This window comes from Loxodonta africana, chromosome 21 (genome assembly GCF_030014295.1).
Source record: "Loxodonta africana isolate mLoxAfr1 chromosome 21, mLoxAfr1.hap2, whole genome shotgun sequence".
NCBI classification, from domain to species: Eukaryota; Metazoa; Chordata; class Mammalia; order Proboscidea; family Elephantidae; genus Loxodonta; species Loxodonta africana.
In genome coordinates, this window is record NC_087362.1 from 69191817 (window position 1) to 69216668 (window position 24852).

General features: G+C 41.8%; 1 protein-coding gene across 6 annotated transcripts in view; it reads right to left on the minus strand.

The window, feature by feature from the left end:
* TDRD12 (tudor domain containing 12) overlaps window positions 1-24852 on the minus strand; it is a 119604-nt gene that overhangs the window by 25949 nt on the left and 68803 nt on the right. For 3 of the 6 annotated variants that reach the window (XR_002787310.2, XM_010596103.3, XM_010596101.3), the window contains exons 13-23: window positions 23560-23745; window positions 22777-22933; window positions 22100-22227; window positions 21196-21387; window positions 20811-20939; window positions 19543-19657; window positions 18564-18703; window positions 18228-18448; window positions 13580-13679; window positions 2262-2449; window positions 763-973 (exon numbers count right to left, since the gene is read on the minus strand). Coding sequence is in view for 5 of the 6 variants with exons in the window: in XM_010596103.3 (XP_010594405.2) it covers window positions 763-973; window positions 2262-2449; window positions 13580-13679; window positions 18228-18448; window positions 18564-18703; window positions 19543-19657; window positions 20811-20939; window positions 21196-21387; window positions 22100-22227; window positions 22777-22933; window positions 23560-23745 (1767 nt within the window). In the remaining variant the exon portion in view is untranslated. Of the gene's footprint in view, window positions 1-762; window positions 974-2261; window positions 2450-13579; window positions 13680-18227; window positions 18449-18563; window positions 18704-19542; window positions 19658-20810; window positions 20940-21195; window positions 21523-22099; window positions 22228-22776; window positions 22934-23559; window positions 23746-24852 lie in introns of those variants that run through there. The other 3 variants (XM_010596104.3, XM_010596107.3, XM_010596109.3) reach the window with 3 other exon arrangements.

Below are 24852 nucleotides of genomic sequence, written 5' to 3' on the forward strand. Positions count from 1 at the left end.
CTGATTTCATACCCCATTATTGAATTATACAAAATTCAACCTTCCCTTGAAGCATCAGGAACATCATTACGAACAGAACTCAATGCTCTAGTGAAAAGCAGGGCTGTCTGGCCTCAACCTGGCCGGCAAGGGCTGGGCTCTCCACTCCTACCTTAAGACAGCCACGGAGTCCACACAGGACTGCTCTTCTGTGCTCTGTGTCCTCGCACAGGCTGTCGTCTTTGCCTTTAGTGCCTTGTGTTCTGCTTGGTGACATCCTAGTGCCTCACAGGGCCCAGAAGTAATGTCCCTTCCTCTGGAAGCTTTTCTGGCCTCTATTTCACCTGTACTGACCATCCTCCTGATCCCAAGAGAATTAGATGGCCTCTGCAGAGGGTGCCCATCACTTATGTTCCCCCTTGAATGGGGCATCCATTTTTTCAGGTGCTGACACTGGCTCTTCTCCTTGAAAGCCACTTTAAGCACAAGCCATATTTTATACCAGTTCTAAGTCTGTGAGCACTAATAACAATGGTGACAGAGGCATGTGCACCGAATCCTTCTCTGAACCTCGGGGATGGTTCTGTAAATAGCAGCTGTTAGTGAATTTCTGCATTAGTGGGGATTGAAGCAGACTGCAGCTTCTAATACCCAGGAACATGAAACAATTATTGGTTGGCAAGCACTATGCCCGAACTCAATACCCTAAATTCAAGTAAGCTTCAATTCTGAGTTTAATTTATACTAAATATCAACAAAACAAAAACAGGCAAAGTAACTCACCTTTGGATTCCATTCCATTTCATCGTCAGCAGGTTTCACTCTGCAAACAATAAACTCCACAGCTTGTGGGGGAAGAGTGTGGAAACTATCTGGGAGGTGAAGCAGTTGGTCTCTTGTAACAAGTCCAGTCCTGCCTTCATCTATGAACTTCACAAGGACATTATCCAGGGTCCAAGTGTCTTCTTTCTGGCTCATCTCCAACACCTGAACCCTGGAAAACAATGGTGGCATTAGTTTAACACAGAGACTCCAGAGAAAAAACAATCTTTGCCTCAACTTACCTATTATATACAAAACACAAAAACTCCTGAACTCCATAGTTTTACTCTACACTAGAAATAAAATAACCAGGGCCTTCAAGAGTGCTAAACAAACCCAAACAAACCCACTGCCGTCAAGTCAACTGGGACTCATAGTCACCTACAACACTTAGCAGTGGATATTAAAGTGTTGTTGTTAGGTGCCATCAAGTAGATTCTGATTCGTAGCAACCCCATGTGACAGAGTAGAACAGCCCCATAGTTTTCTAGGCTGTAATCTTTACGGGAGCAGATTGCCAGGTCTTCCTACCTCAGAGCCTCCAGGGTTCCTTCAATTAAAGTGTGAATAAGTAGAAAAAAACGTGCAATACTTTTGAAAAGTGTAAATCCCTTTATTGAAGACACAATGAAGATTAACACAGCAAATTAAATTTTCCAAGTTTTCTGAGTCAAGGCTATAACCAAGCAGAGCCAGGTATGGCATTCAACAGCAGTGGCTGCAAACAGGCAGGTCAGTGAGACTTGCCCAGGTTGGAACACTGCCTGTCATTTATTGAGCTGACCTTAGACAACTTACATAAGCTCTCCAAGGCTTAATGTGCTTATCTGTAAAACTGGGATGCTGCCCAATGTTATGGAATGAATTGTGTCCCCCAAAAATATGTTACAAATCCTAACCTCTACGGCTATGGTTAACCCATTTGAGAACTGGTTGTCCTAGTTATGTTAATGAGCCAGAATTACTGTAGGGTGTATCTTGAGTCTATCTCTTTCAAGATATAAAAGAGACTTAACAAGCCAGCAGAAAGATAGAGATGGGAGAAGAGAGACACCAAGCCACATGAAGATCGCCCCGGAACAGAAGCTCAGAAGAGACAAGGACCTTCCTCTACAGCCAACAGAGAAAGCCTGCCCCTGGAGCTGGCATCCTGAATTCAGACTTCTAGGCTCCTAACCTACGAGCAAATAAATTTGTGGCAGCCATCCACTTTTGTTATTTCTGTTGTAGCAGCCCTGGATGACTCAGACAGCCATTTTACAGGAATTTCCTAAGAATTAAGTGCGGTGAAGACGCCTGTGTACGGAGCACGCAGCAGCTGTCCGATACTCGTCAGCTGTCACAACGTCATTCGTGCCCTGTGCCCAGGAGCCTGGGGTGCAGCCATACACGGATTCAACACCATGTAAAGTTACTTCGCGCATCACAACTTTTTGAGATGAAATAAATGGACACTTTACCTGTGGAAAAGTGTTTTTTCTGCTAATCCGTATAATGCAAACTTCTCCACCTTTTCAACAATTGTTTTATTACTAGAATCCTTAAAATATTCAGTCATTTCAGCATGAAGAGTTTCGTAAAGATCCACATGTTTATCAATTATACGACCAAAGTAGTTTGTTGCATTCGAAATATAAAAAGGTATCATCTGAAACACACAGAGTAAAGACATCCAGAAAACAAGCTTCATCTAAACCAAAGATGCACACACCCCTTGTTACCTGCCCAAATCAGCACCTGACCTAAAAGCCTAAGGAAGACAGAGATTTAAAAAACTGGGGAAGTGGCCAAATAGCAAAACAAAATACAAACTTTATACTATTCACAAATAATTACCGTTTCACTTTAACAGAAGATTTTTTTTTGCCAATTTGTTATTTTAAAACTTCATTATTACGTTTAAGTGTTCCTTGTTTATCTTTTAACTGCACTTTTATAAAACGACTTCTTAAATAGTATCCCAGTTTCTTGAGGCTTTCCTCGTATTTGTTCATGCAGTAAGAAGCATTTTATTAAGAACCTATTTATGCAAAGCGCTGGAGACACAGGGATGAAACCAGGTCTTACAGGGACTTTCAGCAACCCGGGATGGACTATAAGACCACAGCTAGTGTGCGATCACAAAGATGAAGATGCTTCACAGCTAAGTGTGTGCGGGGGTGCCGGCACACGTGGGGGCCGTTGGTGTGCACAGGGGGCAGGATGTCAGCATCTCGGCAGTCAATGTGTGAAGAAGGCCTTCCAGACGGGAGAAGGAAGCAACCCCCACTAAGCAGGGAGTGCTGTGGCCATCTGGAGCAGATGCCAGGAGGGCGAAGTAGTTACCTGGTAGGCTGGGCAGGTGAGGCAGGCAGAGGTGTCACGTCCCAGGGCTGACAGCATGTGCCCCCCTCCTCCGTGCCCCTCTTCATCACCTGCCACTCTCCCACTTTCCTCGCCAGCCTTATCCTGACCCACACACATACCGTGTTAATGCCTACCTTAGGGCCCTTCACTTGCTGGTTCCTCTGCCTTGGATGTTCTCCAGATCTTCCCATGACTGAGGCCTGCTTATCTTTTGGCCTCGGTTCAGGTGGCCCTCCTCAGGGTCCCTCCCAGCCTACAATTTCCAAAGGGCCCTTTGTCTCCCGACACTAGGACACTCTCCATTCACACTACTGCATTCCGTCCTCTTCACATTGCCCGTAACCATCGGAATCATCCTTATCCACGGGCCACTGCTGACCGTCCCCACTGGAAGGCCAACCCCAAGAGAACAGGGAGCATGTCTGTCATGGTTCCTGAGGCAGCCATTCTGCAGCACCCAGGGAAAGCCTGCCTCAGCCCACAGTGCTCACTCAGGACGCCCCGTCACAGGCAGTGAGCTCGGTATTCCTTCCAGCCCTGCAGAGAGCTCCCTCCCCCAGGGGGCTGACTCCTCTGTGTCTTAGAGTCCCCATCCGTCTGGTATCCCACTCAGCTCTCAGCCCATTCCGTAAGCCCTACTCTGATGGCCGTCACTGAACACGAGGTGGAACTGAGGATGAGAAAGATGCTCACTCTATGTCCCAAGGAATGGGCAGGACATGATCTATACACCAATGACAAACTTTTGAAGATGTACAAAGAAAAATGACAGAGAAAACACACTAAGATGCTAATGGTGACTGTTTTAGGGTGATGGAAATAAAAGGGGGGCTTCTTTGTTTCCTTCTTGTCAGAAGGGGGAGAGCTTTATGTTTCTTAACAGAGCGACCAACACGTTCTGGTTTGCCTGGGACCTTCCTGGTCTTAGCACTGCAAATCCCACATCCCAGGAAACCTCTCAGTCCCAAGCAAACCAGAAGGGCACCTCTCCCTGCCTGTTTTGATCCCACGCTCCTCAGGCCTCCTGCAGATAACTAACTAAATTTTTTATGGCCACAGAAGATTAGAATACAATAATCAACTGAATTCCTAAAACACTTAGAAAATGAAATTTAAACACCAAGAACAATAAAAGCAACAAAAATAAATAAAACACTAGGGATAGATTTAACGCAGTAAGTAAAAGACCTATCTGCTGATAACTATGAAACACTGCTCAGAGAAATTAAAAATGTCCTAGATAAAACGCTCTGGACAAATTACCTAAATGGCCACCACCTGCCTGTCAGTTTGTTGCACTGTCGTCCCTGGTACGTTGCTGTGATGCTGGTAGCTACGCCACTGGTATCTGAAACATCAGCAGAGTCACAAGTGGTAAACTTGTTTCAGCAAAGCTTCCAGGGGAAGACAGATGAGGAAAAAGGCCTGGCAATCTGCTTCCGAAAATTAGCCAATGGAAACCTTAAAGATAACCACAGAACGCTGTCCAATATCGTGCTGGAAGGTGAGCTACTAAGGTTGGAGGAAGACTCATTAACAACCTGTGACATGCAAATGACAAAACCTTGCTTGTCGCAAGTAAAGATGACTTGAAGCTTTCAGTATGGATTATATCCAAACAGAAAGAAAATAAAAATCCTTACAACTGGACCAAAACCACCACCATGATAAATGGTGAAAATACTGAAGTTGTCAAGGATATCATTCCTTTTAAGATCAATAATCAACACCCATGAAGCTGCAGTCAAGAAACCAAATGACGCATGGCACTGGGGAAATCTGTGACAAAAGATCACTTTAAAGTTAAAAAGCAAAGATGTCAACCTTGATGACCAAGGTGCAGCTGAGCCAAGCCATGGTGTTTTCAACTGCCAGAATGCTGCTGAGACACAAGGATGGCAAGATTTTGTCTCATGTACTTTGGACACATCATGAGGGGAGACCAACTGCTGGCCAAGGACATCGTGCTTGGTAATGTAGAGGGTCAATGAAAAAGAGGGAGACCCTAATGAGATGGACTGACACACTGGCTGCAATGATGAGCTAAAACATAGTAATGATTATGAGGATGGTGCAGGACTGGGCAGCATTCCTTCTGTTTTACACAGGCTGCTATGGGTCAGAGCTGACTTGACGGCACCTGACAACAATAGATAAATGGAGCGAAAGGCCATGTCAATGAGCTGGCAGACTCAGCATTGTTCAGACGTCCATTCTCCCCAGATTTGTTCACAGACTCACTACAATCCCAACCAACCTTCCAGCAGGCTCCTAAATAACAACCGGCAAGCTGATTCTCAACTTTCCTATGAATATGCACAGGAACAGTCAAAACAATACTGAAGAAGGAGAGAAAAGTTGGAGGTCTTACTGACCAGTTTGTAAGGCTTAAGCTCCAGTAACCAAGCCATGTGGTACTGGCGTAAAGACAGACAAGTAGATCAAAGAACAGAAAAGAGAATTCAAAAACAGACCCACACATACACAGTCTCTAGGCTATGTCCAAGGCGCAACAGTAATTCAGGGAGAAAAGATGGTCCTTACAATAAATGATGCTGGAGTACCTGATTATGTACAAGGAAAAAAATAAACCTTGTCCCCATCTCGCACCTCACACAAAAATAAATCTTAGTTTAATTTAAAAATTAATTAAATCATAGATCTAAAAGTGAAAGCTAGACCTATAAAGCTTCTAGAAAAAACACAGAGGGAAATCCTTGTGGCCTTGGGGTGGGCAAAGATTTAGGACGTGAAAAGAACAAAACGTAAGAAAAAAACAATAAACTGAACTTCATCAAAATTAAAAGCTTTTAGAGTAAATATTTACAACATGTGTACCTGGCAAAGAACATCCAGAATGTATAATGAACTCTTAAAAACAAGAAGGAATTTTAAAATATGCAAAAATTCTGAACACAGAATTCATAAAAAAAGATGCAAATGCCCAATAAGCATGTGAAAAGATGTTTGAGATTCCTAGTTATCAGGAAAATGCAGATAAGGTACCACTGCAGGTACAATAAACCAAAAAAAAAAAAAAAAAAAACCCACTGCCAGTGAGTCGATTCTGACTCACAGCAACCCCAGAGGGCTTCCCCATCTGTAAATCTTTATGGAAGAAGATGCCACATTTTCCTCCCACGGAGTGCTGCTGGTTTCGAACTGCTGACCTTTTGGTTAGCAATCAAGCACTTTAACCATTGTGCCACCAGGGCTCCTGGTGCAAATGCAAGAGAATGGCTGAAATTAAAGCCTGGGAATACCAAGTATTGCTGGAAATGTGGACCAAGTGGAATTCTCATATGCACTACTGGTGAGAATACAAAATGGTACGACCACTTGGAAAAACCATTTGGTAGTTCTTATAACATACACTTATCAGGTTGTTAGCTTCCACTGAGTTGGCTCCCAACACATGGTGACCCCATACACAACAGCACAAGATGCTGCCTGGTCCTGTGCCATTCCCATGGCTGGTTGTGGAGCAGACCACTGTAATCCACAGGGTTTTCATTAGCTAATTTTCACAAGTAGACAGCCAGGCCTTTCTTCCTAGTCTGACTTAGCCTGGCAATTCAGTTGAAACCTATTCGGCATCGTAGCAACACACAAGCCTCCACAGATAGGTGGTGGCTGGGTACAAGGCTCACTGGCCGAGAATCAAACCTGGGTCCTCCCACGTGGAAGCAGCCCTGGTGGCTCAAGAGTTAAACACTTGGCTGCTAACAGGAGGTCAGCAGTTCGAACCCACCAGTGGCTCCACAGAAGAGAAGACCTGGTGATCTGCTCCCATATGCGGCAGTTTTTCTGTCATATAGGGTCACTACGAGTCAGAATTGGCTCGATGGCACACAAGACAACAATAACTCCCACAAAGAAGGTGAGAATTCTCCCACCAAACCACCAATGCCCCGCCCCCTACTTTTATCATATGACCCAGCAATTCCCCTCTTAAATCTTGCCCAAGAGAAATGAAAATGTGTAAGTGTACACCCAAAAAAGCCTAATGACACAGTGTGCACGGCAGCCACAAATTGAACAGATAAACCAACCATGGTACATCCATACAAAAGAACCCTATTCAGCAATAAAACAGAACATGGATGAATCTCGAAAGAATTACGCTCTGTAATAGGAATCAGACTCAGACTACGTATTGTATGGCTCCATTAGTATGAAATTCTAGTAAAGGCAAACCCACGGGGACAGAAAGCAGTCAGTGGGTGCCACAGGCTGGGGGTATGAGGTGAGGAACGACTGCAAGGGGCATGAGGGACCTTTCTTTCTGGGGCGATGGAAATCTGGACTATAGTAGTAGTTACAGGACTGTATGTATTTATCAAAACTCAATGAACTCTACAGTTAAAATTAGGGACTTCTCATTGTATGTAAATTATATCTCAACATAACCAAAACCAAACCAAACTCAGTGCCGTCGAGTCGATTCCAACTCATAACGACCTTATAGGACAGAGCAGAACTTGCCCCATAGAGTTTCCAAGAAGCACCTGGCAGATTCCAACTGACGACCCTTTGGTTAACAGCCGCAGCACTTAACCACTATGCAACCAGGTTTTCCATATCTCCGTATCTTAATATAGCCAGAAAAAAAAAAAAAAAGACCTGGTAGAGGGGTTATGGGGGAGTTGCAGTGGTGTATTTTTTTAACTTCTCTAAATCTCCACAAAAAGACACACTGAGCAACCAGATAGGAAAACCAAAAACCAGGGACTCAATTTACAACAAAACTACCTGAATAATATGTCCTCAAGAACCCCAGAATAAAAGCAGATGAGCAAAACCACACAAGTTCACAAGACCTACATGACATTCATGTCTCTAGGAAGAAGCCAAGGAAGCAGTCATGTGTCTGATGGACCCGAGAAGAGAAGTCCAGAGGAGGCGACAATGTTCACTGGAAACATGATGGGCCACGGTGGCAAGGGCAGTGGAAACTGGGGAGATGTTCCCCTAACATAGAGTGGGCAAGTCAAGGGCCTGGAGCCCTATGACACCCTGAAACTGTCCATCCAGAAACAACAGAGATGAAGGAAGAGATGGTCCAGATAAAAGTCAGAGAAAGGAACAGAGCCAAGAATCTCAAACATCTCAGACACTGCCATCATATATATATATATATTTTTATAATTTTTATTGTGCTTTAAGTGAAAGTTTACAAATCAAGTCAGTCTCTCCCATAAAAACTTATATACACCTTGCTACATACTCCCAATTACTCTCCCCCTAAGGAGACAGCCCGCTCTCTCCTTTCTTCCACTGTCTCTTTTCATGTCCATTTCGCCAGTTTCTAACCCCCTCCACCCTCCCATCTCCCCTCCAGGCAGGAGATGCCAACACAGTCTCAAGCGTCCACCTGATCCAAGAAGCTCACTCCTCACCAGCATCCCTCTCCAACCCAGTGTCCAGTCCAATCCACATCTGAAGAGTTGGCTTCGGGAATGGTTCCTGTCCTGGGCCAAAAGAAGCTCTGGGGCCATGACCACTGGGGTCTTGCCAGTCTGTCGGACCATTAAGTCTGGTCTTTTTATGAGAATTTGGGGTCTGCATCCCACTGCTCCCCTGCTCCTCAGGGGTTCTCTGTTGTGTTCCCTGTAGGGCAGTCATCGGTTGTAGCCAGGCACCATCTAGTTCTTCTAGTCTCAGGATGATGTAGTCTCTGGTTCATGTGGCCCTTTCTGTCTCTTGGGCTCGTAATCACCTTGTGTCCTTGGTGCTCTTCCTTTTCCTTTGATCCAGGTGGGTTGAGACCAATTGATGCATCTTAGATGGCCACGTGCTAGCGTTTAAGATCCCAGACGCCACTCTTCAAAGTGGGATGCAGAATGTTTTCTTAATAGATTTTATTATGCCAATTGACTTAGATGTCCCCTGAAATCATGGTCCCCAAGCCCCTGCCCCTGCTACACTGGCCTTTGAAGCATTCAGTTTATTCAGGAAACTTCTTTGCTTTTGGTTTAGTCCAATTATGCTGACCTCCCCTGTATTGTGTGCTGTCTTTCCCTTCACCTAAAGTAGTTCTTATCTACTATCTAATTAGTGAATACCCCTCTCCACCTTCCCCCTCTCGTAACCACAAAAGAATGTTTTCTTCTCAGTTTAAACTATTTCTCAAGTTCTTATAATAGTGGTCTCATACAATATTTGTCCTTTTGCAACTGACTAACTTCACTCAGCATAATGCCTTCCAGGTTCCTTCACTTTATGAAATGTTTCACAGATTCCTCACTGTTCTTTAACGATGCGTAGTATTCCATTGTGCGAATATACCATAATTTATTTATCCATTCTTCCGTTGATGGGCACCTTGGGTGCTTCCAGCTTTTTGCTATTGTAAACAGTGCTGCAATAAACATGGGTGTGCATATATCTCTTCGTGTAAAGGCTCTTATTTCTCTAGGATATATTCCAAGGAGTGGGATGGCTGGATCGTATGGTAGTTCTATTTCTAGGTTTTTAAGGAAGCGCAAAATCGATTTCCGAAGTGGTTGTACCATTTTACATTCCCACCAGCAGTGTAGAAGTGTTCCAATCTCTCCACAACCTCTTCAACATTTATTATTCTGTGTTTTTTGGATTAATGCCAGCCTTGTTGGAGTTAGATGAAATCTCATTGTAGTTTCGATCTGCATTTCTCTAATGGCTAATGACCGTGAACATTTCCTCATGGATCTGTTAGCCACCTGAATGTCTTTTTTAGTGAAGTGTCTATTCGTATCTTTTGCCCATTTTTTAATTGGGTTATTTGTCTTTTTGCAGTTGAGTTCTTGCAGTATCATGTAGATTTTAGAGATCAGGCGCTGATCAGAAATGTCATAGCTAAGAACTTTTTCCCAGTCTGTAGGTAGTCTTTTTACTCTTTTGGTGAAGTCTTTGGATGAGCGTAGGTGTTTGATTTTTAGGAGCTCCCAGCATTTTTTTTTTTTTTCCCAGTTATCTAGTTTTTCTTTTGCATTCTTAATAATGTTTCGTATACTGTTTATGCCATATATTAGCGGCTCCTAACGTCGTCCCTATTTTTTCTTCCATGATCTTTATTGTTTTAGATTTTATATTTAGGTCTTTGATCCATTTTGAGCTTGTTTTTGTGCATGGAGTGAGGTATGAGTCTTGTTTCATTTTTTTGCAGATGGATATCCAGTTATGCCAGCACCATTTGTTAAAAAGACTGTCTTTTCCCCCATTTAACTGTTTTGGGGCCTTTGTCAAGTATCAGCTGCTCATATGTGGATGGATTTATGTCTGGATTCTCAACTCTGTTCCAGTGGTCCATGTATTTGTTGTTGTACCAGTACCAGGCTGTTTTGACTACTGTGGCGGTATAATAGGTTCTAAAATCAGGTAAAGTAAGGCCTCCTACTTTGTTCTTCTTTTTCAGTAATGCCTTATTTATCCGGGGCCTCTTTCCCTTCCATATGAAGTTGGTGATTTGTTTCTCCATCTCATTAAAGAATGTCGTTGGGATTTGGATTGGAACTGCATTAAATCTATAGATCCCTTTTGGTAGAATAGACATTTTTTAAGTCTTCCTATCTATGAGCAAGGTACGTTTTTCCACTCATGTAAGTCTCTTTTGGTTTCTTGCAGAAGTGTACTGTAGTTTTCTTTGTATAAGTCTTTTACATCTCTGGTAAGACTTATTCCTAAGTATTTGATCTTCTTGGGAGCTACTGTAAATGGCACTGATTTGGTGATTTCCTCTTCGATGTTCTTTTTGTTGGTGTAGAGGAATCCAACTGATTTTTGTATGTTTATCTTGTATCCTGATACTCTGCTGAACTCTTCTACTAGTTTCAGTGGTTCTCTGGAGAATTCCTTAGCGTTTTCTGTGTATAAGATCATGTCATCTGCAAATAGAGATACTTTGACTTCTTCCTTGCCAATCTGGATGCCCTTTATTTCTTTATCCAGCCTAATTGCTTTGGCTAGGACTTCCAGCACAATGTTGAATAAAAGTGGTGATAAAGGGCATCCTTGACTGGTTCCCGATCTCAATGGGAATGCTTTCAGGCTCTCTCCATTTAGGGTGATATTGGCTGTTGACTTTGTTTAAATGCCCTTTATTATGTTGAGGAATTTTCCTTCTATTTCTATTTTGCTAAGAGTTTTTATCATGAATCGGCATTGAACTTTCTCAAATGCCTTTTCTGCATCAATTGATAAAATCATGTGATTCTTATCTTTTGTTTTATTTATGTGATGGATTACATTAATTGTTTTTCTAAATATGAACCACCCCTGCATACCTAGTATGAATCCCACTTGGTCATGGTGAATTATTTTTTTGATATGTTGTTGAATTCTATGGGCTAAAATTTTGTTGAGGATTTCTGCATCTACGTTCATGAGGAATATAGGTCTATAATTTTCTTTTCTTGTGGTGTCTTTACCTGGTTTTGGTATCAGGGAGATGGTGGCTTCATAGAATGAGTTTGGTAGTATTCCATCCTTTTCTGTGCTCTGAAATACTTTTAGTAGTAGTGGTGTTAACTCTTCTCTGAAAGTTTGGTAGAACTCTGCAGTGAAGCTGTCCGGAGCAGGGCTTTTTTTTTTGTTGGGAGTTTTTTGATTACCTTTTCAATCTCTTCTTTTGTTATGGGTCTATTTAGTTGTTCTACCTCTGTTTGTGTTAGTTTAGGTAGGTAGTGTGTTTCTAGGAATTTATCCATTTCTTCTAGGTTTTCAAATTTGTTAGAGTACAATTTTTCACAGTAATCTGATATGATTCTTTTAATTTCAGTTGGGTCTCTTGCAGTATCATCCACCTCATTTCTTATTCAGGTTACATTATATATTTTTTTAAACACAACACGAAAACAACAAAAGCAGGAGCTCTGTGAAACTAGAAAGTCAATACCCTGACCCACACCTAAAATTTCAGGAAAACTCATTTTATCTATAAAACGAGCAATGAAGTATCAAGGTCAATTCTCTTATTACGTTATAATGATAAAGAGAGACTACTACAGAGCAGAATAATCCCTATAGACAGCGAAAGCCACTAGACCACAAAACAGATCAAAATTGCAACCTTTCATTTCAAAACAAGCATCTTTTAGCTTGTTCATTAAGAAAATGATACAGGATATAAAAGAACAACATAAATCAGAAATAGAAAAACTCAGAGATGAGGTGACAGAACTCAGGAAAGAGTAAGAAATAAAAATCATTTCGGTAATGACATTTCAGTAACATGGCCCCAGCAAACATACATTCACATCCTAACTCCCAGAACCTGCATTTGGAAAAAGGATCTCTGCAGATTTAACTGAGTTAAGAATTTTGAGATGAGAGCATCCTGGATTATCCAGGTGAACCCTAAATCCAATGACAAACGTCCTTAACAGAGAGAAGAGAGAGGGCAACGTCAAGACAGATGAAGAGACTGGAGCGCGGCAGCTACAAGCAAGGAAACGCCTAGAGCCGCCAGAAGCTTGGACGTCCTCCAGAGCCCCCAGAGGCAGCGTGGCACTGCCCATGAACTGGCCTGCAGAGCTGAGAGAGAATCAAGGGTTTTCAGCTACACAGCAATCCTAGAGAAGTAATACTACATATAAGGAGAAAGGACGCAAGCCTGAGTGAACACAACCGGAAACAGAAGGTGAAAAGGAGGACAATTTTAAAACTCAAAAAGAAATGAAGGGTGTAATGAGAAGGATTCAGGAGAAAGTGGCAAACCCTAACTTAGCAACTCTATTCTGCATCTTGGAATTCTCCTGAAAGGAACAATTATGGACATCCAGCAAAGATTCCTGTAATCATGGCATTATTTTTAACAGCCCCCAAATGGAAGAAACTCAGATACTCAGCGATGGGGGGCTGGTTAAGAATAAACCATGCAGTGCACATGATGATGCCACGGGGCCCACGGCAATGGTCCACCGAGAAGAACAATAAAAAGGCAAAGGTGAAACTCTGACTCAGGGTAACACTGAATGTCCTCTACCTCCAACTCGCAGGCTCTCTTGCGGCCTCAAAGAACCTAATTCTATTTCTTCTGACCCTAAATTCCCGCCTCAGTCACAACTTCCTCTCCTCCACAGTAACCCCAGGCGCCACCTTGTGGAGGTCCTTCCTCGCACGGACGGTGACAACAAACCCTCACAGTAGCAACAAAAACATGTTTTTTCTAAGAAAGAAGGCTTCACATTTTCTGAATATGTAACTAAAAAAAACCCTAAATCGTTGAAGTGGTTTATCCATTTTTCCAATTTTATCTAGGTTTTCTAAATAAACTGGGGTATTAAAATAAGCCCTATATAAGGACCCAGATTAATACTGCCACATTAACTGTAGTATATTAATACCGAATACTGGAAATCATAATTATATTCTACTAAGTGTATGCTACTTAAAAAATGTTTGTTAAAATGATCATTAATTACTGGAGAAAAAGATCTTTAAAGGAACTTACTTTAACATATCCAAACATTGGTAGAGCTTGGTTAGATAATCTCCTCGGCATGTCTGTTTCTGGATTAGTATAGTGTCGATCAAGACAGATCCTTTTGTCTCTGAAAAAAAGACAACAGGGTTTTAAAACCAGAAAAAACAGTAATAACTATTATTGTGAATCTTTAAGTATTCTCCAGGAAAATCAACCTACAACCAAAACCAGAGAGCTTTTGTTCCCCACATCTTTAAAGTTAAATAACCATATTAAATACTTCAGATGACAGACAATACATCTATAAATGGAAATCGGCTCTAAAACATAATTAACACTGAACATAACTGAAGGAAATAGTTATTTTATTACTTCTCTAAGCATTATGTAAGCAAGCAAAATATACTTCCAAAATAAAGACTCCTGAATCAGAACCACACCACCCATAACCCACCATAAAGGTCAATTAACCTGTAAATCGGAAGTCTTGACCATAACATCGTTTCCAAACTGAGAAACAGTTGAAGCTTAAGTTTCAAAAGTCAATATTCTACTTAAAGGCATAATGGAAATCGCTGCTAAAAACATGTTTGATGTACCGTAATTCAAAAAAGTTAACGTCAACAGTTACCTTAAAATTAAAACTAGTTATTATGTCTAGATCAATGTGAGGTAAGCCCCCCAGGACTTAAGAGGTCCATGCTTTCCAAATTAATCCACAGAATTCCTGCAGTCCCTATCAAAAGTATACCAGGGTTTTTCAAAAACTTGACAAGCCGATTCTAAAATGTACAGGTAGATGCAAAAAACAAGAAAACTAAACCAGTTGGCACTGAGTTGATTCCAACTCATGGTGACCCCATGTGTGCAGAGCAGAACTATGCTCCACAGGGTTCTCCAGGAGATCGCCAGGCCTTTCTTCTGAGGTACCTCTAGGTGGGTCTGAACCACCGAACTTTTCAGTTCGTAGTCAAGCAACTTAACCATTTGTGGCACCCAGGGACTCCATATGGAGATGCAGCAGATCTGAAACAGTCAGTCTTGAAGAAGCAGCACAAAGTTGGAGGACTTACACACCAGATTCCAAGATTTACTATAAAGCTACAGTACTTAGGAAAGTGTAGCACTGGTATAAAGACAGGCAATGCAACAAGAGACTCCAAAAGCAGACTATGTATACTATCACTCGATTTACATCAGCCACCCAGTTCGCTGGGAACAGAATGGTATTCTAAAATGAATTATGCTGGAGCAAGTAATTATCTATATGAAAAAAGAAAACTTTGCTCTCTCATGCTATATAGAAAAATTAATGCAATAGGGATCATACGCTTAAATGAGAAAGCTTCTAGGACACAAAAGACAATAACCATAAATTAAACAAATATTGACTTCCTCAAAATTAAAAATGTCTGTTTGCCACAAACCCACTGCCATCGAGTAGATTCTGACTGACAGCAACCCTATAGCACAAGATGCCATTAAAAAAGTCTCTTCAATAAATGGTGTTGGGACAACTGGATCTGCACGTGCAGGACAACACTGACAGATCCACAACTAACATCACATGTAAAAATGGACTCAAAATAGATAAAAGATCTAGATAAGAGGACTAAATTATAAAACTCTTAGAAAAAAACATCAGGGTAATGCTTTGGGACCTAGCTTTTAATAAGAGATTCTTAGATATGACCCCAAAAGCACATACAACAAAAGACAAAACAGATAAAATGGACAAAATTAAAAACTTCTGTGCATCAATGGACTTTAACACAGGCAAAGAGACAACGTACAGAATGGGGGAAAATATCTGGTAACCATATATCCAATAAAGGTTTAATATCCAGAATGTATAAAGAGTGTATTCAACTCGACAACAAAAAGGACAAATAATCCAATCAAAACATGGACAAAGGGCTTAAATAAGACATTTCTCCGAAGAAGACACATGACTGCCAGCAAACACATGAACAGATGTGCAACGTCATTAGTCATCAGAAAGCATATCCAGAAACCACGAGGAGGTACCACCTCACTCCCGCTAGGATGACTAGTATCAGAAAAACAGGGAAAACAAGTGTTGGTAGCAAGGACGTGGAGAAATCCAAATCCAAATCCTCATTGCTGGTGGGATTGTAAAATGAAGAAATCGCTATTCGGAAGTTCCTCAAAAAGTTAAAGAATTAACAAGCGACCCAGGAACTCCGTTCCTAGGTACGCACCCAAAAGAACTGAAAGCAGAGACTCAGACACATACCTGTACATCAATGTTCGCTGCTGCATCATTTACAACAGCCAAAAGGTGGAAACAACCCAAATGTTCATCAGCTGATGAAAGGATAAACAACGTGTGGTGCACGCATACAGTGGAGTATCACTCACCCCTAGGAGAAACGAAGTTCTGACACGTGCTACGATACGGATGAAAACTGTAAACATTATGTGAAGTTAAAATAAGTCAGAATCAAACAGCTAAATATTGTATGATCCCACTGATACAATGTACCAAGAACAAGCAAATGCATGAAGACAGAAGTTTTTTATCAGTGGTTCCCAGGGGATGGGTGCGGGGGAGAATGGAAGTTCCTGCTTAAGGGGTACTGGTCTCTGTCTCGGGTGATGAAAAGCTTTTGAACCGGATAGTGGTGATTTGTTACTGAACTGTACACTTAAGAGTAATTCAAATGGCAAATATTTGGTGATACATATTTTAAAAAAAAAAAAAATTTTTTTTTTATTTTACCACACACACACACACACACACACACACACACACAAAGGTACCATTAAAAGAGTGAAAAGCAGGGGACATCAAAGTCAATTTGCACAATAAAATCTATTAAGAAAACATTCTGTATCCCACTTCAGAGAGTGGCGTCTGGGGTCTTAAACACTAGCAAGCGGCCATCTAAGATGCATCGATTGGTCTCAACCCACCTGGAAAGCAAGGAAGAATGAAGAACAGCAAAGACACAAGATAATTATGAGCCCAAGAGACAGAAAGGGCCACATAAACCAGAGACTACATCAGCCTCAGACCAGAAGAACTAGATGGCGCCTGGCCACAACAGATGACTGCCCTGACAGGGAACACAACAGAGAACCCCTGAGAGAGCAGGAGAGCAGTGGGAAGCAGACCTCAAATTCTCAGAAAAAGATCAGAATGGGACTGCAAGGACGCCGGAGGCCATGGTCCCTAGACCTTCTGTTAGCGTATGACAGGAACCATTCCCAAAGCCAACTCTTCAGACAGGGATTGGATTGCAATATGGGATAGAAAATGATACCGGTGAAGAATGAGCTTCTTGGATCAAGTAGACACATGAGACTATGTTGGCATCTCCTGTCCAGAGGGGTGATGAGAGGGCAGAGGGGGCCAGAAGCTGCCTGAACGGACAACAGGAGAAAGAGTGGAGTGAAGAACTGTGCTGTCTCATTAGGGGGAGAGCAATAAGGAGTGCACAGCAAGGTGTATGTAATTTTTGTATGAAAGACTGACCTGATTTGTAAACTTTCACTTAAAGCACATTAAAAATTGATTTAAAAAATAGAAGAGTGAAAAGGCAAGCCACAGACTGAGATACATACTCCATGCATGTATCTGACAAAGCATTTATATCCAGGATATATAAATTACTCCTACAAGCCAGTAAGAAACAGATAAGCATCCCATTGAAAAAATGAGCAAAAGGCCTAAACTGGCATCTCACAAAAACAGCAAGACCAAATGCTCCATAAATATATGAAAAGACATACAACATCAATAATCCTCTAAAAAAAACAAACTAATAGCCAGCAAGTTGATTCTGACTGACAGAGACCCTACAGGACACAGCAGAGCCACCCCATAGGGTTTCCAAGGCTGTGATCTTTACAGGTGCAGACTGCCACATCTTTCTCCCGTGGAGCAACTGGTAGGTTTAAACCACTGGCCTCTCAGTAAGCAGCGGAGCCCTTAACCACTGTGCCACCAAAGCTCCCTCAGTGACCACTGGGAAATGCAAATTAAAATCACAGTCATTTGCTACCACTGCACCCCCATTAGAATGTTAAGTTTGGTGAGGGTATGAAGCAACTTGAGCTCTTGTGTACACAACTGACAGCATTGTAACACGGTCAACCACTTTAGTAAACTCAGACATATACCTACCTTCCCATGACCCAGCCACCAAGCAATTCCACTGCTCAAGTTAATACCCAAGGGAAATGGATGCACAATTTCCACAGAATGACACATACAAGAGTGTTCACAGCTACCGGAAAAAACCCCCAAGCCCATCGACAGGATGGATACGTAAATTTTGATATATTTATACAATGTAGTACCATGAAGCAAAAATACGTAAATATTGGTTGCTTCAACAACTAGGTGAGTATTACAGATATTACGCTGACAGAAAGAAGCCAGACACAGAACAGCACACACTGTACAATTCCGCCAACGTCAAGTTCAAAAAAGGAGCACCATCAATGATGTTGACAGATTACCAGGTTACCTCTAGGGAAGGCCTAAACCGGAAGGGGCATGAAGGACTCTCTAGGGTGCTCCCCTAGAGAGTGGGGTAGTGGTTACATGGGTGCAGGCATACTTAGCAACTCTCAAGCTATAAGCTTATCCTCTGTGCACTTTACTGTGTATCCTAAGAGAATTTTTTTAAAAAGTCCACTGACTTACTTGCAAAAACCGAAAGCCTTAAGATAGGGACAAAGAGGCCTCCTGGCTTTTTTTTCTTCTTTGGCTTCCAGAACGCCTGCAGCAAACTCGTACAGCTCCGACGGGATTTTGGCATCTGCACGCTCCAAGTAGCGCAGGACCCCCACTGCGTGGCACGCGTTTCTCTCCGTCAGCAGCAAGACAGATTTGGTTTTCTTATCTCCCTGTTCTGCAGGAGAACCCTTAAAATCAGGGAGGATAAAGGAAGCGGATCATCCGTATCAGTCTACATCACGACACTGTGCGCTCTGAAAATGCCAGCAGAATTGTGACAAAGAAAATAAAAATTGATCAAACCTGTTCTGCTAAACTGTGAAAATGATCAGACATGCAATATAGGCGTCCACCAAAAATTTTTGGTGAGGAAGGGAAGCTGAAGTGAATCACACACGTGGCATCAGTGATGGCCAAGAGTGGTGAGCAGTCATCGGTCAGAGCTGGAGAAAAGGAGTCCCAGAGTTTCACACCAGGCTGAGCTTTTACCCGACTTTACACAGCACTTCCAATCACCACACTTCGGTCTATTTCTTCACTACATTTCACTTTTTATATGCAAAGAAATCTCTTCTCCATTTCCCCAATGCTACCACAGCTTCACTGCTGGTGATTAAATTCCAGAGAAAACCGGTCTCCCTTTCAGCTTGAAAAGTGCCTTTTTCTATTACTAATCCAGGCTGCCCATATATTTTTCATTGAGTTTATATGCTTTGACTTCTAACACTGAATTTAACAATCACTTCTGACCATATTTTATCTTAGGTTTTACATATAGAAGTTAGTACAGCACATACCAAAAACCAAACCAAACCCAGTGCCATCGAGTCAATTCTGATTCATAATGACCCTACAGGACAAAGCAGAACTGCCCCATAGAGTTTCCAAGGAGCGCCTGGCCGATTCGAACTGCCAATCCTTTGGTTAGCGGCCGTAGCACTTAACCACTACGCCACCAGGGTTTCCCTACAGCACATAACGTATGTATGTTACTTGTTCATATGTATTTTTGTTTTGTTTTTGTTTTTACTGAGATGGCGATCCTCCAGCTGGAACTCCAGGAAGGATGTCTACCCTAAGAGTCACGGCTCCCCATCTGAGAGGCCCTGGAACCTCAAAATCACAGTCTTCGTGGAGGTTATTTTTTATTTTGAAACTAACACCACTAGTAAGTCTCCGTACATATGTGAAATCAGAAATTTGGAGATGAAACATATAAATGAAGATAGGATTCATATCCGTGCAGTCTTCTCTAAACACAAACAGAAATTAAAACACTTACCTAATACAATGTGAGAGCCAGAACTTAACTTCTTCCACTGTTCTACAACACTTTTTAAATTAAAAACCATTTCTTTATGCATTTTCAAGCAAAACATTGAACTGCTTTCTACTACCTAAAGATGAAACCAAAGAGGCCAATTCAGTCAGAGCCATAAGCGTGAAAGCCAGAAACTAACACAAAAATAAAAACTAGAACTCATTGCCATGAGATTGATTCCAATTCATGGTGACCCCATGTGTTACAGGGTAGAACTGCCCCATAGGGTTTTTTTGGCTGTAAAGCAGACTGCCTTTCTCCCACAATGCTGCTGGGGGGAGGGGGGGACCCAAACCTACTGCCGTCAAGTCAATTCTGACTCATTGCGATACCATAGGACAGAGTAGAACTCCCCCAAAGGGTTTCCAAGCAGCAGCTGGTGGGACTGAACTACCAACCTTTTGGTTAGCAGCTGTAGCTCTTAACTACTGCGCCACCAGGGCTCCACTTGGTTAGCAGTTGAGCGCAAATTGTTTGAGCCACACAGGGACCTCGATTATCAATACAAACCACTTTAAATTATCTGTGAGAGTATGACCTCACTGATCCAGGAATTCTAGAGAATGAAATGACTATAAACTTAAATATATTTCCAAAACTCTATAGTTTGTTTGAAAACTTGCCTAAGTGAAATAAACGTTTTTTTGCTAAAACTATTTTCCTTCCTTCTTAACTAACACATACATGTATGGGTGTGTGTTTATATATGGGCATACATATACACCAAACATATGGTACTGCTGTCAACAGACGCCTTTTTACTCCACCCTGGTGTAGCTCATCATTACTCAGAGGTAGATGCTCTACTAAGTCTTACGTTTTTACGTTATTGCATTAATTTATATAAAATGAAGTTAAATGAACCTTTAGCCAATGTATTTGGCTTTTCTGGCTCCGTGATCACGCCTTTACTGCTATCCTCTCTATCTTCTTAAATAGAGGGTAGAGAACGTGCTGGCATTTCTTCATGAGTCAGATCCTTTTAATGCTCAGCCATGACAACACTGGAAAATGCTGCTCCGCTCGGGGAAGGGTCCCCTCAATGGAAGGTCTCGTCCCATCTACCTGCTTTCTCCTGCTCTTAGTACCTGGCAGCAGAACCCGCTTCCACTTCTGCCAAATTTTATTTCCCTGCCACATATTCAACCACTCCAGTAACCTTCCGGCAGCCCAAGCGTCAACCACAGCTTAAAGATAGTGAGGACACTTTTATGTGTGGGTGTGCTCACCTTACACACTGTTTCTGTCTCAACTACAGAGCAGGTGAAGATCAGAGTCTTCTGCACCTGACTGGGAACGAAGTCAAGAGCCTGGAGCAAAGTAGAGGTTTTTTCACTTTCTAGGCAAAGATGCACTACCTGGCAATGAAACAGCAACAGTGTGATTTTTAAAAAGTATTCAAAGTGCTCCAGCTTCACTTTTAAAGGAGTTAGGATTTTAATAGAAAAGAATGTCTAGGAAAGCAAACTACATTTAAACACACAAGTACGGATTTATATATGAAACTGAAGCCTATAATCTTCTCATATTAAGCCGGGAAATAAAGGTTGCTTGCTTGTGTTCATCAGTCCCCCACCACCACACACATTCAACCACGCACGACCCCCTCGTTACCTGCTGGACACTGCCATAGAGTGCAGCCTCTTCCATGGCTGTGATCACCACGCAGGGGTCACACATGAATTCTCTGATTAAATGCTCTATATGTTTGTTCCAATGAACCCCAATTGCGACAATCTGACGTGGTGCTGATTCCCTTTCTTCAGCCTCTGTATTTTTTTTAAAGTTATCTAATATAGCAAACATCTAAAAAATTAGTAAAATTTCACTCTTATCTCAGAAGGGAGAAAGTATTTAGTTTAACAGAACACTAAATGTAAGAGACCGTATATTTTCTGTTCTCAGAGTAGGGAAGGTCTTTCCAAGCATAAAAGGAAAAAACTAAAAAAAAAAGAAAACGTCAGGTTTAAAGTTATTAAACATCCTCAAACTCCACAATAAACAAAATTAAAACACAAGCAACAGATCCTGGGTAACTACGTGTAATACACACGACAGAAGATTAACGTTCTTATATAACAATTTCTAAAAACTGGTTAGAGAAAGATCTCACCAACAGAAAATAAGAAAAGGAAATGAACAAGCAACTCTTAGACGAATGGACACAAATGACCAAAATAGTGTTCAACTGAACAAATACTTAAAGACAAATGAGATACCACTATTTAACAATAAGGCCTCAAATATGCTAAAATAAAAATTGCTTCCATAATCAAAAGACTATTAGTAAAAATACTTCAGAAAACCTGAGAAAGAATTCAGGAGAAGAATTTTTAACATTGGGAGGAAAATTTCAAACATTTTCTCTTAATTACTGGCATTTTCTCTTCTTAATTACCAAGTTAAAGGGAATATATACATATATATATATATATTTTAACCTTGCTTCTCCCCCAACGAGACACCCTCCTTGATTCCTAAAAGCAGTTGATGACATCTAAATGGGCGCCACACTTACTTGCTCATTAGCTTCAAGGAATAATACTTCCGCCTCATCCAAAACCAGGTGACAGAGTCTGAGGAAGAGCAGACTTTGGTATCTCAGAAGCCTCACAAGGCTCCGTGGTGTTGTGACAATCACATCACCTACATTGATGGCAAAAGAAAAAATAATTCACATTTTACAATTTCCAAAGGTCGTCCCAATGTTTCCTTTGCTGTGACTCCACATACTTTCTAGAAACGCCCTCTCATCAAACAGGTATTTTTCTTACTCACGTAGGTGAGGGAAGAGGGCCTGCCTAGCCAAGCTAATCACTGTAATTATCTGATTAAACTGTAGTCCCATCAAGTTTTGCACACCTAAAAGGCAGAAAGGTTTTAGTCGACACTGTGTGCCCAGCTTCTAACAAACAGAAGTGCTCAGTAAATAACTGATCAATTAAAGGTTTTCCAAGTCAAAGAGGTGTAAGCTAAGATCAAACCTTCATCATCTATAACCAAAAAAACCAGATGCCATCTAGTCGGTTCTGACTCACAGCGATCATAATCTATCCCCACTGCGAACTGACAAGTGAGGTCTCAAATACTGGCCACTGGCTGCACCCCAATGTCATTGGCAGCTCCCAGGCCTGCCTGGGCAGGGTTCCACTGTCTTCTGTAGGGAAAACCCAACAGCTTGGGAAAGATGCTTACACCCTCTGGGAAGCTTCACGTTTTTGGCTTCATCTTTGTGGAGTCCAATTGTTAACAACACAGGATGAAGAGGCCTAGAGGACATGCTATAGTCTCCCAATAATTCGAAAATAAATTGAGCCTTTTTCCACCCAGGGCACACGATGACTGCGAGAGGCTGCAAAGACAAACACAGTTACGTAATTTGGGACAAAAGCCAAGCATCAAGCATGTGAGGCATTCAGAACATCTCCTTGTACAGAGTGATAACTACATGTTTGCTATGGCTGTCATCCCACAGGTCAGAGAAGTGAAACTTCATTACAGTGGATTTGACATACAGCAGAATAGCCCTCAGCTACAGAGAAAGATGGAATTCTGATCCATGACGTGACAGGAAGAACCTCGACAACATTCATGCTGAATGAAGTCAGTCAGACACACACGGACAAACAGTCAGATCCCACTTAAATGAAATGCCTGAAACAGGCAGAGGCACAGAAACCAAAGTCCTTTAGTGGTTACCAGGGGCGGATGGGAGGGGGGAAACCGGGAAGAGTTGTTTCAGAAAATGTGGAAACAGACAGTGGTGATGGTTGTATACGTGACACTGTGAACGTAATTAGCGTCACTCAACTGTGACTGTGAGAGAATCGATGACTGGGAGGAGAAAAAAGATAATTTCTCACAGTGCTTTGGAAACCAAACTGAGTAGCGGAGCCTGAACTCTACCATGTTCGGTGCAAAATTTAAAAATAAATATTTAATCTACTTTGTTGTAAAACAAAATTGTTTTGAACTTACTCCGTTTCTACTTGGTAATGACTTATAGCAGCCCCCTGTTTGCAAAATCGTAAGCACTGGTGGAAGGTACAACAGAGGGTCATTCCCACAGTGAGAAATGACAACCACATCACAGCCACGTGCTATGGGAGGCCAAGAGTAAGATTCAGTGTGACTAGGTCCCGGAAACTTATTTCTTTGAAGAGCCTAAAAAACATCAACGACAACCAAAAAACCACAATAAAGTATGGAAAACTAATAAAAACTGCACCTCATTGTTCACTTTACTCAAACAACCGCTGTCTACTGTTCAGTCTGGTGTTTTCCAGATTGGTAAGCCACCCTGAATCTCCTCTCAGCTTCGAACTCCGGCTGTGAGATACTTACTCGCTTGTCTGGGCTCCAAATTAAAAGAATCCAGTACGTGGCCCATAACCAGATGCTTAAAACTCACTGGAGCAAGGAGGTGGCTTTTCTCCTTATCTTCCTAATAACCTGCCAGTGCATCGGCATCACCTGCAAAGCTTTTGTTAAAATAGGTACTTGCTTATTTTTCTATTCAACTGTCACTAAAACCTTCCAATGTTCTAACAGACTTCTCCAACCACACTGATGCCGTTTTTCAAAGGGCTGAGGGCATCAGCTCCAGTATCTCCACGTAGGCCCCTCCCCAGAGCCCCTCTGAACCCCTTCTGCATCGGGACTGTTACTCTCTGCTCTTGGCATTTGTCTGTCATCTTGTGACCTTTCTTCCCAATCACCCTTGTGTCTGTAACCCGTGTCACCTTCTTTCTTGGTTTACTTCCTGATTTTGGTGAAACACATACTTCAGTAGCTTCTTGACAAAGGGTGCAAGGGAGATGAACTGATTTGAGACTTTGCATATCTGAAAATGTCCTCGTTCTACCCTCGTGCCTCATCAACAGTTTTGAGGATGAACCTCTAGGTTGAAAGCAACTTATCATCAGAATGTTGAAGTCTGTACTCCGGATGTTACTGTGGAAAAGTCTGAAGCTACTCTGACTCCTGGTCCTGCATGTGGGACCAGTCTCCTTCCTCTGCAAGGTTTCATCATCTCTCAATTCTTCAGATTTAAGGATTTCTCACAAACGTCTAGTATCTCTGTTCATCAGCTGTGCTGGACTTGTGGTAGACTCTTCTAATTCGAACATTTATGTTCATCAGGTCCAAAAAATTTTCACGGATTATTCCTCTGAGATTTTTCTGCCCTCCTCCTTCTCTCTTTCTAGAAATTTCATTTTCAGATACTAGATCTCAAATTGACCCTCGAATTCTCTTTTTTCTCATCCTATT